Source organism: Chanos chanos, chromosome 3 (genome assembly GCF_902362185.1).
Source record: "Chanos chanos chromosome 3, fChaCha1.1, whole genome shotgun sequence".
Lineage (NCBI taxonomy): Eukaryota > Metazoa > Chordata > Actinopteri > Gonorynchiformes > Chanidae > Chanos > Chanos chanos.
Window position 1 is genome coordinate 25,180,001 of NC_044497.1, and position 12,903 is coordinate 25,192,903.

Below are 12,903 nucleotides of genomic sequence, written 5' to 3' on the forward strand. Positions count from 1 at the left end.
TCTTTAGTTTCCAGTTTTACTATTTCTTGTCTACTATTTCTTTACTATGCTTAGCTAAATTAAAGTTGAGTATGTGTTCTTAAATTGATGCTCTGTCTTCTCTTCCTCTGATTTTAAGGGTATGGGATTGCATCTTGTTTATCGATCTACGCGCAAATGTGGTGGAGCACAGTTGCTGTCAGTATTCATTTAGGTTTATATTCAGAAATTATCTACAAAGCAAGCAACTACAATGCGTGTACATATTTTAGCCGTAACAATGTTTTACCTATTTAATACGCATTGATGTAAACATTCCACTACGGACTTTGTGTCTTCGCTCTCTTTGACACTAATTATACTATGGTCGATTTCTTAACATGAGGTTCCCATTTCGTCTGATTTCGAAATGTAATCGGACTGTTTTCTCTACCATTGTACCTACTATGCATGAGGCATACAATACACTAAAATCACATGCAGACCTATGCGTGACGTAAGTTAATGTATGTCCATGCATTTTAAATACTTAAATGCATTAAATTTCCCTAAGTCATTGTGGAAGTAAAAATGCGAAATAATACTAAATCTCCATGATTGTTTTGACTCGGAGACCCTTGGAAAGTCTACACATATACGGGGCTCGTATAGAGGGGATATCTCTGTCCCTGGTTGGCTCTGTCTAATTCTTTCATCTAGAATATAAGACAATTATCTGTAGTATGACAATTTGGAAGTTGGCAATTTGGATATTTGGAAGTTGGGTTGATATGGTGGGATATGTGGTTTGACGCTTCTAAAAACAGCGGCTATCCACACAACCCCCATATGTACAAAGGGTAATTGCTTGAGAGCTGGGAATCGTCATATGGTTTTGTGACTTTTATGGCGCTGAGGCGCGTTTGACGCATTCTTCTGAAGGACACAGACACGCACACACACTTTACAATCTCACTCGCTGCCGTATCTGTTTAAATATGTTTAGAAATAAATGACGGGAAATCCTTCAAGCCACAAACGCCCGAGGACAAAAGGGATGCAATAGGCTGCTGCAACAGATATGTTAGTTTGTTCAAAACGTGGACACAAGTCGTTGGGGTTTTTGTTGTTGCTGTTGTTGTTTGTTTTTTGTTTTCACACACCTAACGTAAAGACCCGGTAAAAACTCAGAGAGACATCCAAATATACTAACGGTTGCTGCGGTTAGCAGCAAGTTATAGGCCTACCTAAAATGTCGAAATCTGCGAATACACCTTTTCCAAAAGAGATCATTTTGAAAATGAATTGCGATTAAAAAAGCAGATCAAGTTAATAATGAAAGCTAAGGTTTGTCACATCGGTCAGGCCAGAAATCCGCTAAAACCTTTTTCTAGTGACCAAAATATGTTTCTGTAAAGGTATGCGCAGAAGTTCATCCCCACCGACAATGAAATTTACATTGTAGTTTGTTATTTTCCGAGTGCCTCTTACTCACGAGTAATCCATCCAATTATACACCCATCTGTAAATGTGCAGGCTACATGGCCGCGTATGTTCAAGTGTGTGTGTGTGTGTGTGTGTGTGTGTTCTTTAAACAACCAACTGAAACCAGAGGAATAGGAAGCTACCAGCAACACACTCCTTAGTACACAGCGCTCTCAATTGGCGGATATCGGTCAGGTGACATTGTCATATTGTCAGTCTTTGAGCCAAGCCATAGCTATAACACCAGGTTGGGGCCTCTTAACAGGAGACCAGAAATTAATAATATTGAAATTTGTTGATCTTAATTTAAACGACAATTTGAGACGCAAAAAGGATACGTGCGTATGTAAACTAGATACATACAGACACGGGGCATTAAGTATAAACGAAGTGAGACAAAGAGAGAAGAAAGAAAAGGAAAGAAAAGGAGAGTTAAAAAAAGAGGGCGATTGGAAAGGTATGAATTCGTATTTCGCGAACCCGTCGCTCTCCTGCCATTTATCTGGTGGTCAAGAAGTTTTACCCAATATGCCACTGAATACGACCACTTATGACTCAGTCAGACATTTCTCGTCTTACGGCTCTACCGTTTCACAGAACCGGATTTATGCGTCCCCTTTCTATTCAACCCAAGACAGCGTTGTGTTTGGATCAAACCGGGGACCGTACGAGTATGGCTCCAACATGTTTCTTCAAGATAAGGATGTGCTTCCAAGTTGCAGGCAAACCAGCATGGGACTCAGTGCTCAGAGCCATGCGGCTCAGGACTACAACTTGGAGCAAGCCCGGGCGGGAACGCATGAACAGAAAGGAAACATTCAGATCTACCCGTGGATGCAGCGCATGAACTCGCACAGTGGTGAGTTTTTATACGGCTGGGGATATCCTGATGGAATTGGCTTTTACGATATGTCCTAGTAACAAAGCAAGTTACTTTTTATGGCCCCATAAACCTCTACTAAATCGTCTGACTATAAAAGGCTTTTTTTTAGAGAGGGGAATCCCTTTTGGCCAAACCTCTAAAACTCGAAAGCCAAAATTACTTCTGAATGTCTCTGTGAATGAGCTGAAAATACCTGTTATTGCTGACTGGACGTTTTAATGCAACTGTCCATGTCTGTTCTTTATGTAATATAGTGCAAAAAACAAATGACACAAGATGCTCTTTAACTACTTTATTGCAATCAAAAACGAGAAAAAAGTGAAATGGCGGAGTTTACATTAAAAATGGACACGTTTGTTACTCGTGGTGTTTACTGCAATACTGCATGTAACCTACACATGGATGTTTTTGCCTTAATATAACCATGATTTTGAAGAGAGTTTATCGTTGAACAGTGGATTGGATACGTAACCATAGTACAATCTATAAAGAACTTCTTGTATACATTTAATGATGTATTTCCCCAGCTGTTAAGTAGGCTATAGCATTATTACTATGGTATTTTCATCGATTAACGATGAAATTTTTTCGTCTCAACAGGAGTTGGTTATGGGTCAGATAGGAGAAGAGGTCGCCAGATTTACTCTCGATACCAAACCCTCGAACTTGAGAAGGAATTCCACTTCAACCGTTATTTGACCAGGCGCAGACGGATTGAGATTGCCAACGCTCTCTGTTTAACAGAACGACAAATCAAAATCTGGTTCCAGAACCGACGCATGAAATGGAAGAAAGAGAGCAACCTCACCTCGACTGTATCAGGACCAGAATCAGCTGGTGCTTCTCAAGAGACAGAAAAAGAGACCATCAAAGAAGAAACAAAGGAAGATAAGATGAAAGACTAAACCTTTTCTCAACTTCGTCAAACGCCTGCTAAACTGCAACGTAACTACCTAATACCAGAGAATCATATATTTTGCATGGACTTTAGCCTACAATGAATACCCCTCCCCCTCCCCGAAGTAGTAAGAGAGAGAGAGCGAGAGAGAGAGAGAGAGAGAGAGAGAGAGAGAGGAAAACGGATAGGTTAATTCAAGACTCTGTGGTAGCAAATTTGCCCATGAAAATTACCCATTTGTGGAGTAAATTTAGTGTTAGTTTTGCCATATTGCTATCGTAGAAAATGACTCTATCGAGACTTATGCCAGTGCGGTTTTCCTACTGAGAAGAGTCAGCAAATCGCCACCATCAGCATTCCCAATGTGAAGGAAACAATTCTCTGCATCTGTTATTCTCTAGTTTTTCTCTTGTTCTAGATCGTTTGGACACGAACAGCCTTACTTGCGTCAAAGACGTTCGCTATAAAAATTAACGAGATTAATTATATTATGCACTCTGTCCATATTTTGTGAGTAAATTATAATTTGTATGCCTATTCCCGGATCACCAAAATGTCAGTTTTGCCGCTGTATAACTTCTTTTTGTATTCAGGACTGTTCGGTAACAATAAAACACATGATACACATTTAAAGTCAAATACGGCTTTAGCTTTGTAAGAGCAGACAAGGAAAATAAATGAACCATTTGTTTCTGCATAAATGTGATGTCTAAACTGTGTATGAAGGTATTTAATTAAAGATTTTTCTTAAAGATCATTTCTGCTTGTGTTTGTGTAAGTCACAAAAATTTCAACCAGCCCAAAGTAAATGATTGCGAGACATATTTAAAACTAAACGACAAGGGTGATCATTGGTTACTCTTTCATACAACTCACAACTGTAAAGATCATCTCTGCTTTACAACGCAGGGACTGTCCATCTTATTGTCAAGTATTGCAAGTAAACGTTAAATAAGATACAGCAAAAACCTTAAAACTGCTATGTATTAAAATACATTGCTTTATTGTTTAAACACAGAATAATGCTTTCCCACTGGCCCATTACGTTACATTGTTGAGTGAAAACGATTGGCAATGTAAAGGAAAATTTCGTCTTAACGTTTAAAAGAATTCTGTTTTTTTAATAGTCCCTTTTAAATAGGCTACTTTGTTACGATAAACACTCAAGGAAGAGACGTTGAAAAAAAATGACATGCCAGTTTTAGTAGTCGACCGTAGTTTTACTACCGAAATTGTTTGAACGGCTCATTTTTTCAGCCCAGCTTATTATATTAAAAATAACTTCTGAGAACCAAACATTAAAGAGCCCCCTCATATTTTTCTTGAAATAGCAGCAATCATTTCCTTATTATTTTCAGTGTTTTACACAGAAAAGAAGCGCAAAAATCACAAATGACTGCCGTTCACTGGAGGCCTTTAACTGGAGACAGTACAACCTTTTGTTGATCATATTTCTTTTCTTTTTCTGTTACTACGAGTAGGCCTGCAAGTGATACTGACCATTTGTATATCGTGTGTGTGCGTGTGTGTGTGTGTCTGTGTGTGTATGTGTGCGCGCGCGCGGTGGGGGGCTTGAGGGGCGGATTAGAACGTTTTGCTCAGTACCAGACACAAGATGACGCTCTTGTCTAACTGTCTCACCCCTTTTTGTTAAGTCTCCTACATGGTCCCCATACCACAACGTTATCGGACACGTTTTCCCAATCCATTGGAAACCTCTTGGGGGAAAAGCCAATTTATGAGTGGCCAACATTTGCACGTGATTCTACTTAAACGTTCCATATTTGGGCATTACACGTCGAATCAAGAAAAAAAGAAAATGATTTCCGCCACCTATAAATCGTGCTCTTTTATAGAACTAAGTCCCCTTGAACTTCCGAAGAGACACAAATCAAAAGCAATAAACAACTTACACAAAAGCAAAATAAATTATATGTAGCCTACTTAATTAGTTGATTGTACTTTTGATGTATAGGGGTTGCATTTAGGCCTAATGAGTCATTCCCTTGGGTTGAATTTTGTTTGGGAGTGAAATGAGTACGTACGCAGCAAATTCATTTCGTAAGCAATCGCACGACGCATCCAGCTACACAATGCACTCTTGTGGCAGCTATTGGTCTGTCTCCGAGCTCCATCAGTCCAATTACAGTTACGGGGAGCTTGATTTTAATGGAACCTTCTCTTCTCAAGCCACCTGCAACTCCCTGAATCGGGAGGAGATGAGCACAAGCCAACGTGGCAGTATAAATTCACCGGCGCTACGGCCACGGTCGTGCTCAGCAGTGGGCTCTCTTAGCCCCGTCAGTGCACACGGACACAACCCCCTTAGTCACGGATTGTTAAGCTTAAAGGCGGAGGGAAATATGGACGTGACCGAGAAGCCCACCAGCAAGAGACAAACAGGCGATTTCAAACTGGAGAACACGCCGGCGATAACAGAACAAACTAAATCGACCCAGCAAAAGAGTCAGTCGCAGCCGCAGATATATCCGTGGATGACAAAACTACACATGAGCCATGGTAAAGTTGTATTCACTGTTCTCTCTTTTTTTTTAAGACGGGACAAGTAGACTCTCCCATCCTCTCTATTGCATTTCCCTTCTAGTTCCTCTTTTGTTCACTCGAAGTTTTCCTCATGAGTTTTACAGGCCAAACGCAGGAAATAATAAAACTAGCGGTCGTAAATTTTATGACAAAGGCATCTATTGCTCGTAAACCTGTCCTGTTATTGTGAATTGGAGATCTGTGCTCAGATTTACGACGATATAATTGGATAAGAGAAACAAAAATGGACAAATGACAAACAAGTACCTCGGATTCACGTGTTAGGCTACACGTTCGTATATTCAGAGAAAGACTTTTACAGGTAGAAAATGAGGAGAAATGCTATGCGTATTATTTATAAAAGCAGGGGTGACTCTGCGAACTTTTCACTTACATAGTTTATTCATTGTCTCTACATCATTGATCTTGCGGCATTGCATTGTTATTATTTTGTTGCATTGGGCCCAGATATTGTAGTTGTTGTAGTCATTGTAGTAAATTAGTAACTTAAACAGCGTTTTGGAAAGGGTGACTGTGGAGGTGGACATAGTCTGATCAGCAGATCTGTGATTCATCTGAGTATAATCCACATAAAAACGTACAAAATACCACTTAATTCAAAGTGCGCGGATTTTATTTGCTGTGCATTATTACGCAAAAAAGGAAAGAAATCGGTCAAACCAGAATTCATGCTGTGCACAGTGTGATCAGTTATTGTCTGTTCACTAACTATTGTAGTATTGAACTGAAAATGGGACATATGTCCTGACCCAAATAAGCTGCTTATTTCGTTGGGGTGCTGTTTGGAATTTCAATACATGTCGAGCCACGTAATTAGCGTTTAGTTGGAAAACTTCATAATAATTCAACAACTAGTTGAAATGAGTTTGGTGCAACATGAAAAAGAGACATTGGCATATTCTGAGCAAAACAGTCGAACGCATGGTTTTTCCTTGGATATAACTAATGTCTTTTTTGATGCCATCTCAGAATCTGACGGTAAAAGGTCACGAACCAGTTACACTCGCTACCAGACGCTGGAGTTGGAGAAAGAGTTCCATTTCAACCGGTACCTCACACGTCGAAGACGTATCGAGATCGCAAATAGCCTCTGCCTGAACGAACGTCAAATTAAGATATGGTTCCAGAACCGACGCATGAAGTGGAAGAAGGACTCAAAGATGAAAGTTAAAGAGGCACTATGAAGAAGTTGGTAATGGACCTAAAACTGATTTATCAACAGCAAGCATGACAAAATAAAACGGAACTCGTGGCTTAAAGCATAATTTTGAAAAGCCTTTCCCTGTCACGGAAACTAAACCTCATGCTTCTGTGATTGTGCTGCAAACTGTAAATATAGTCTGTCCTAAATCCATCATTTGGTTAAAGAAGGGGGAGGGCCTGGTTACAGCCACACCCACTTACATTTTCCCCCTAACTCATCATGAAGTTTATGAACTAATTATGCTAAGGCTGACTGGCTGCGGTACAACCATAGCGTTAATGTGTATTAAAAGTGAACTACAAGGTAATCATTTGCCAGTTGTAATTACAATGTTGCGAAACTAGATGTGTGACGAACAGGATTGCTAAGCTTTGAATATTCATTAAGTTAAGAACTATGTCTTGAATCTGTATTTCTGGCGGAGTTTTTTGTTTTACATTGCGTTGGCTGACGTTTTAGTTGGCAAATTCTACTTAAAATAAATGTGAGGCTGCAGCCTGCTATACTTGTTATAAATTTTAGTGTCATGCGCTGACTTTCTGTTGGTTCTGTGTGAGTAGGCGTCCTGAAGTTCCGTCTTTCTGTGCGAGAATCTCAGTATGATAAAATGTTTGATATGTTTGATATTTTCTGTATCTTTCTTTCATTTCTAGGATCAAATATCCTTCACCAAGTTTGCAGCTCTGTTAATAATTATCAGTGTCTGTTGGGTCAAGGACATGAAATTGTGTTAACATTCAAAACTGAAATAAACTTCTCAGTTGACTAAATTTGTTTTTAGTTACTCTGTATGTTTTAGATAGAATGCACACAATGTTAATTCTCTTTAGGACATCACTCTCATGTCTACACCCTGTCTCTAAAATCGTATATGCAGCAGTTTCCTGTTCTGCTAATAAACCGACTTCCTGAATTCACCTTCCAACAATAATCACATTACAACTGTTTCATCGTTCCATATTTCCGGGTAGTATTTATGGGTAAGCTGTGTTGCGAGAGTGGCCGTCCACACTTTATGAAATTCCCCTCAACCTTATTTACCTTTTCAAATGGGCTAAAATATTTTCATTGCCTGTCTCCTTTTCAATCCGAATACTAGTTCACATTTCACAGCGTATCAATATCAACGTGAAATTTACTTCAGCATATCGCATATTCTGTTATTAGTATCGAATACAGTTCGACTACTTCTAACTAGACTGTTCATGCCAATACGAAACATACCAACGAGGCTGCCCAAGTGAAGTAATGCAATGATAGGCTAGGATGTATCGTCTTCTACGTAATCAGGTCATCTCTGCTCCGGCTGTGGGTGTGAGAGCATCCTCCATCATATTGCTTGAGCCATTTATTTACAGTAGCCCCTTGGACAGAGGCTCATAAAACTTAACAACCCCAATAAAAGTTAATAGCGTTTTCTCACACGTCTCAGCCATGGACAACTGTTCAGTGTTTTGACAGCCTAGGCCCATAGAGGAAGTTAACACGCACCTAAAATGGGTCTGTCAAAGGTGTTTGACTGAAAAAAAAACTTTTTTTCCAACCATGTACTACACAGAAGACAACGACATCTTTTATAAATCATTCTACTACTTTTTCGCACATAGTATAGAATTTACACCGATCAGTTAAAGCGGCAGTTCAGTTGAAATGGTTTGTGTCAAAAATGGGTGTCTTACAGTGTTGTGAGCATCTTTTCATTTTAAAAGTTTTGATTTCAGTCCCAGTGCACGCCTCTAAACTCCATCACAATTCTTTTTTTCCTACAAAGGTATTTTCTAAATTACTGTTCGAAGACTCATATTACCCCTCAAACATATCTACTGTATATGCGCAGCAACATAATTTTTTTACGAAATAGTTTGGTTGTTTTAAGAAAGACTGAATTGTGTTTACTGAGCATTCATCTGTAGTAGTTCACAAGTAGTAGTTCATATGAATGAATTAAGAGTGGTCCGTTCACATGATGACATGGTTTACACCCAGCATCAAGCAGAGCATATTGCGTAAAAATACCCGCATGGAAACGATAAGAAAAGAATAACGTGGCCCATGCTAACATGTGAGCGATTAAAGTTTGTACGTCAGGCCAAAATATCTCGCTCATGCTCAGTTCTTGCTGAACATAAATTTGACCAAACAGAGAGATGGGCCGCCAGGAATTCTTTTCTATCTCCTTCGCTTGTCCTTGAAACTGATTACGTAGCTTGAAAACAACCTTACTTAAATAGCGGACGATCAAATTGACGTGACAACTATTTTTTCAAGCAGCTATCTTTCTCCAGAACTTTAGGCTACCATGCACCGGTTGAGAAGATGAAATCACTTACCAGTTAGAGCAGAAGTTTCCATGACTAAATAAAAACCATCTCATTGTCTACACTCTCTTGACTACTTTTCACACTTTCAGCACTGACTGTGAAGTTGCATTTGGAGCGAGCCAGATTTTGCGGCGTGCTTTTCGTGTATTTTAAACTTTTGAAGGTTATTTATGCCAATTGCCCGAAGCAGGGCCTCTGAGTGGTTAAGAGAGAGCACGTGGGGTCATTAAAGAGGGTTTTATGGCCTGGAAGACCTGACAAAAGCTCAATATATTTACATCATATATAATCTTAACTGTCCAGAATCGCAGCTGTTGACTAGCCTTATCTCTTGGAGAACGGCTTTAAGGCGGTTAGTGTGGACTACTGACACCACGATCTGTGGTCCTCTGCGGTCGACTCGCACAAATGGATCCCTGGCGGTCGCAGTAAGTTTGTAATCTTGTTTGTACGGTTTCTAATGAAATGGAATACGTTTGTCAGCAACACCCAAGGGAATTAATTAGTGATGTAATTTAATACTTTCTACAGAAAGTATTTCGAGCGGAGGCTAATTCTTTCAAGTAGTTTGGAGATTCTGTGAAGTCAGAGGCTAAAATCTGTGAAAATTCTTGTTTAAAGGTCATGATTGAGGTCAAAGAACAGGTACGTACTAACCTGGATTACATAAAAAAGTTCGTTTTCAGGAATTCTACTGCAAGTATGTGAATTTACAGGAATGCGCTGGTCTGCGCAAATGTGTGGATATTGATATTGTTTTATCATAACCTGTTAAAATATATTCAAGATCTGTGAAGATTTCATGGCGCTTGACTCTGCTGAGGAGGAAGTGAACAAAATGAGAAAGGCAAAATGGTCTCGCGTTAGGTTGTAGATTGGAATTGACAGAACGCAAGCCTTATCATGTGACATTATGTAGTAGGGTCATGTGCAGGGCAAACAGGATGAGACATTGTACTGTGGGGTCATATGCAGGTTAGTAGAATGTTAGGGGACCATTGAAACCAATCCTCTCAGTCCTCTCTCCACCCTCTCCCCGGTAATTCAATAGTGCATTATGGACTTTGATTTTTTTTATATATGCAAAATATATAATATGGAGAAATTTGGGAAAAAATATCTAACATCAACTTAACGAACAACTTTACACTTTCAGCCCAAATGACGTCTCAACTCTTTGTGGTGGGAGGAGTGGAAAGGGTTCCTGTGTTGCGTAGGAAAGTTTAATTTGAATCAAATACATTCTTCAGAATTTTTAAAGGCAATGTATAGGATTTGATCCTAAATATAGATCTGACATGGAGTAAACACAACTTATTGTAAGTTTGTTTCTTCTTTGTTAATTAGCATTGGTAGATGTATGTATAATATAGGCTATATACGTATGTATGTACGTATAAGATTCTGCCGTTCCCACCAGGATTCATTGTTACTCACCTAGTCCTGTGGTTCAATAAATTATATTTCATATATTTACTCTAAACCAAACAGATTCACAACAGCCTTTCTGTGGTGATTAGAGACGACGTCTATTTTTTAGCTTGTCCTTTTAAGTCTCAAATAAAGATAAAACTTCAGTTAAAATTGCTTTTGCAGAAGGTACTGTATCATTGAGATGTAAATATTCTACAGATCTGCAGGGAATTTAGGGGCTTGACAGAGTCAGTGAGCTGATTTTGAATTCCACTGGAAGGGCTTTGGACCAAAATGTGCATCCTCCAAAAACTGCATAAATTAAATACTGAGGAAATCAAGGTGTGAATGTTATATTGTAACCTCTGATGTCTTTGTTGATTTTTAGCTCTTTAATTCAGAGAAATGAGACAGTATACAGTTCATATTTGTCTTAATTTTTGTTTGGCTTGGTTTCTGTTTTTCATATCTGAGAAAGGAATCTTTAAAAGAAATCTTGACTGTGTTGAATCACTGCCCAGTTAAAATGATCACAAGGAAGGGAATTTATGTAAAAAGAAAAAAAAAGAAAAAAAGGCTGGAACACCACTAAGTGTTGTGATTCAGTTGAGACACAGCTGGAGCCTTCCAGGACCAACCGTGGAGTCTTTTACCCTGATCAAGTCTCAGCTTGTTCAAATAGATATAGTATACAGTCTGCACCAGTATTTGTTAAACTGCTCTGCTTTGTCAGGCTCTTCTTGGCAGGAAATAGCATGGCTACCCTAGAGCTCAGCTTTAGGAATAGGCTCTCTCTCTTTTCATGTTGACCAGAATGGCTATAAGGAATTAGGGCGGAGACATTGTTTCAAGAATGATCAAAGAGAGATTGGGACTATGAGATCATGTTCTTTGGCTGACTGCTTGCTTATGATACAGTTGACCCTCATCTCACTGCTCCAGCATGGGTCACTGCCTGTTTACATAACTTGCTAATTTGCTCCTGTTGCACTTGCAGCTCACTGGTGATTTATTTAATCTGAGATTAGAATGAGTTTTTGAAATCACTTACTTGTTAGCAATATCAACAATACAGGAACAATTTATATGCTGGTTAACCAAAACCATGTCTTGTGACTGCGGAGGTAGAGGATTATTAAAAATGCAATTTTTGGAGATTTAATTATTCTGTAATTTCAAAATGAATTTTGAATTTGCAGAAAATATGTTTTGGTGAATAAGCTATTAGAGTACAGTTTAGTTTTGTTTGTTTGTTTGTTTTTACTTTCTCAGTCACAAAAATTCAGAGTGTTAATGTGTTTGTAGCGTAGGGCTCATGTTAAGGTTATATGGAAGTCTTTTAATAACATCTACTGATTTAAAACCATGGGTTAATACAATATGTTTTTATTCAACACGTATCAAAAAAGATGAGTTAAATAACATTCTTTTAACATTATATTCTTTTAATAATGGTCAGCATGCAAATACTGACACAGACTACAGACTATCAAATTATGGGTTTTAAAAAATAAAATGATATGGATATGCATGACAATTAGGACAGAGATGCAACCATTTCCTTGTTATCTCAATAATAACAGTTCGTAAGACATGTCACATAGCAAACAGTCAAAAGGGGGTGCTGTTCCTCCCTTCCTCCATTTTTCTCAACCCTCATGAGATCTGATGTAGGATCTGCTGTCAGTCTGTCTCTTTCCTCTTTTTCATTCTACAGCACCACCTCAACACAGACAACTCAACAGTAGTTTGACTAGGATTCTCATGACTTATGCCTAGAAGGCATATTTTAGACACGAATGAATCAAAGTGTACAGCTTAGTTTGGCAATGTCCTTCTGTGGCTCCTGCATAATATGCAGTGAATGCATAAAATGAAAGGAATGGGTTGCTAGCCAGCAAACAATCCCAATCTCAACCTGACGGAGCACATCTTAAGGTAACACAATTAAGTCAAAACCAAAGTGATCATGTAACTCCTATCGATCCTTTCAGAGAGAGTGAGGAACAACACCAGTCCTTCAAATGAGTGAAATATTGTAATATTACAAATATGTAGTAATATATATATATATATATATATATATATATATATATATATATATATATTAAAAATCAAACTAGCAGCTGAATGCTTCATGCAAGCACACACATGCTCCATGATGTCTTTTTTAGAA

The 12,903-nt window shown here is 38.6% G+C and overlaps 2 protein-coding genes across 2 annotated transcripts; both read left to right on the plus strand.

Moving 5' to 3' along the window:
- The first annotated feature begins 1,902 nt into the window (after nucleotides 1-1,902).
- Nucleotides 1,903-3,231, plus strand: hoxc6a (homeobox C6a). Its single transcript, XM_030768234.1, has 2 exons — nucleotides 1,903-2,302; nucleotides 2,927-3,231. The coding sequence occupies exons 1-2, from the start codon at nucleotides 1,903-1,905 to the stop codon at nucleotides 3,229-3,231; spliced, it is 705 nt and encodes a 234-aa protein (XP_030624094.1).
- Nucleotides 3,232-5,257: 2,026 nt separating this feature from the next.
- On the plus strand, nucleotides 5,258-6,973 carry hoxc5a (homeobox C5a). The gene is made up of 2 exons (XM_030768398.1): nucleotides 5,258-5,744; nucleotides 6,759-6,973. Exons 1-2 carry the CDS (start codon nucleotides 5,258-5,260, stop codon nucleotides 6,971-6,973), a joined length of 702 nt encoding a protein of 233 aa, XP_030624258.1.
- Nucleotides 6,974-12,903: the final 5,930 nt, after the last annotated feature.

What these genes read in the sequence shown, in the direction of transcription:
- hoxc5a (XM_030768398.1), top strand. Translation starts at nt 5,258, where the DNA reads ATGAGTACGTACGCAGCAAATTCATTTCGTAAGCAATCGCACGACGCA. An exon ending in AAAACTACACATGAGCCATG is followed by an intron (nt 5,745 to 6,758) that starts GTAAAGTTGTAT and finishes ATGCCATCTCAG; the next exon opens with AATCTGACGGTAAAAGGTCA.
- hoxc6a (XM_030768234.1), top strand. Translation starts at nt 1,903, where the DNA reads ATGAATTCGTATTTCGCGAACCCGTCGCTCTCCTGCCATTTATCTGGT. An exon ending in GCGCATGAACTCGCACAGTG is followed by an intron (nt 2,303 to 2,926) that starts GTGAGTTTTTAT and finishes TCGTCTCAACAG; the next exon opens with GAGTTGGTTATGGGTCAGAT.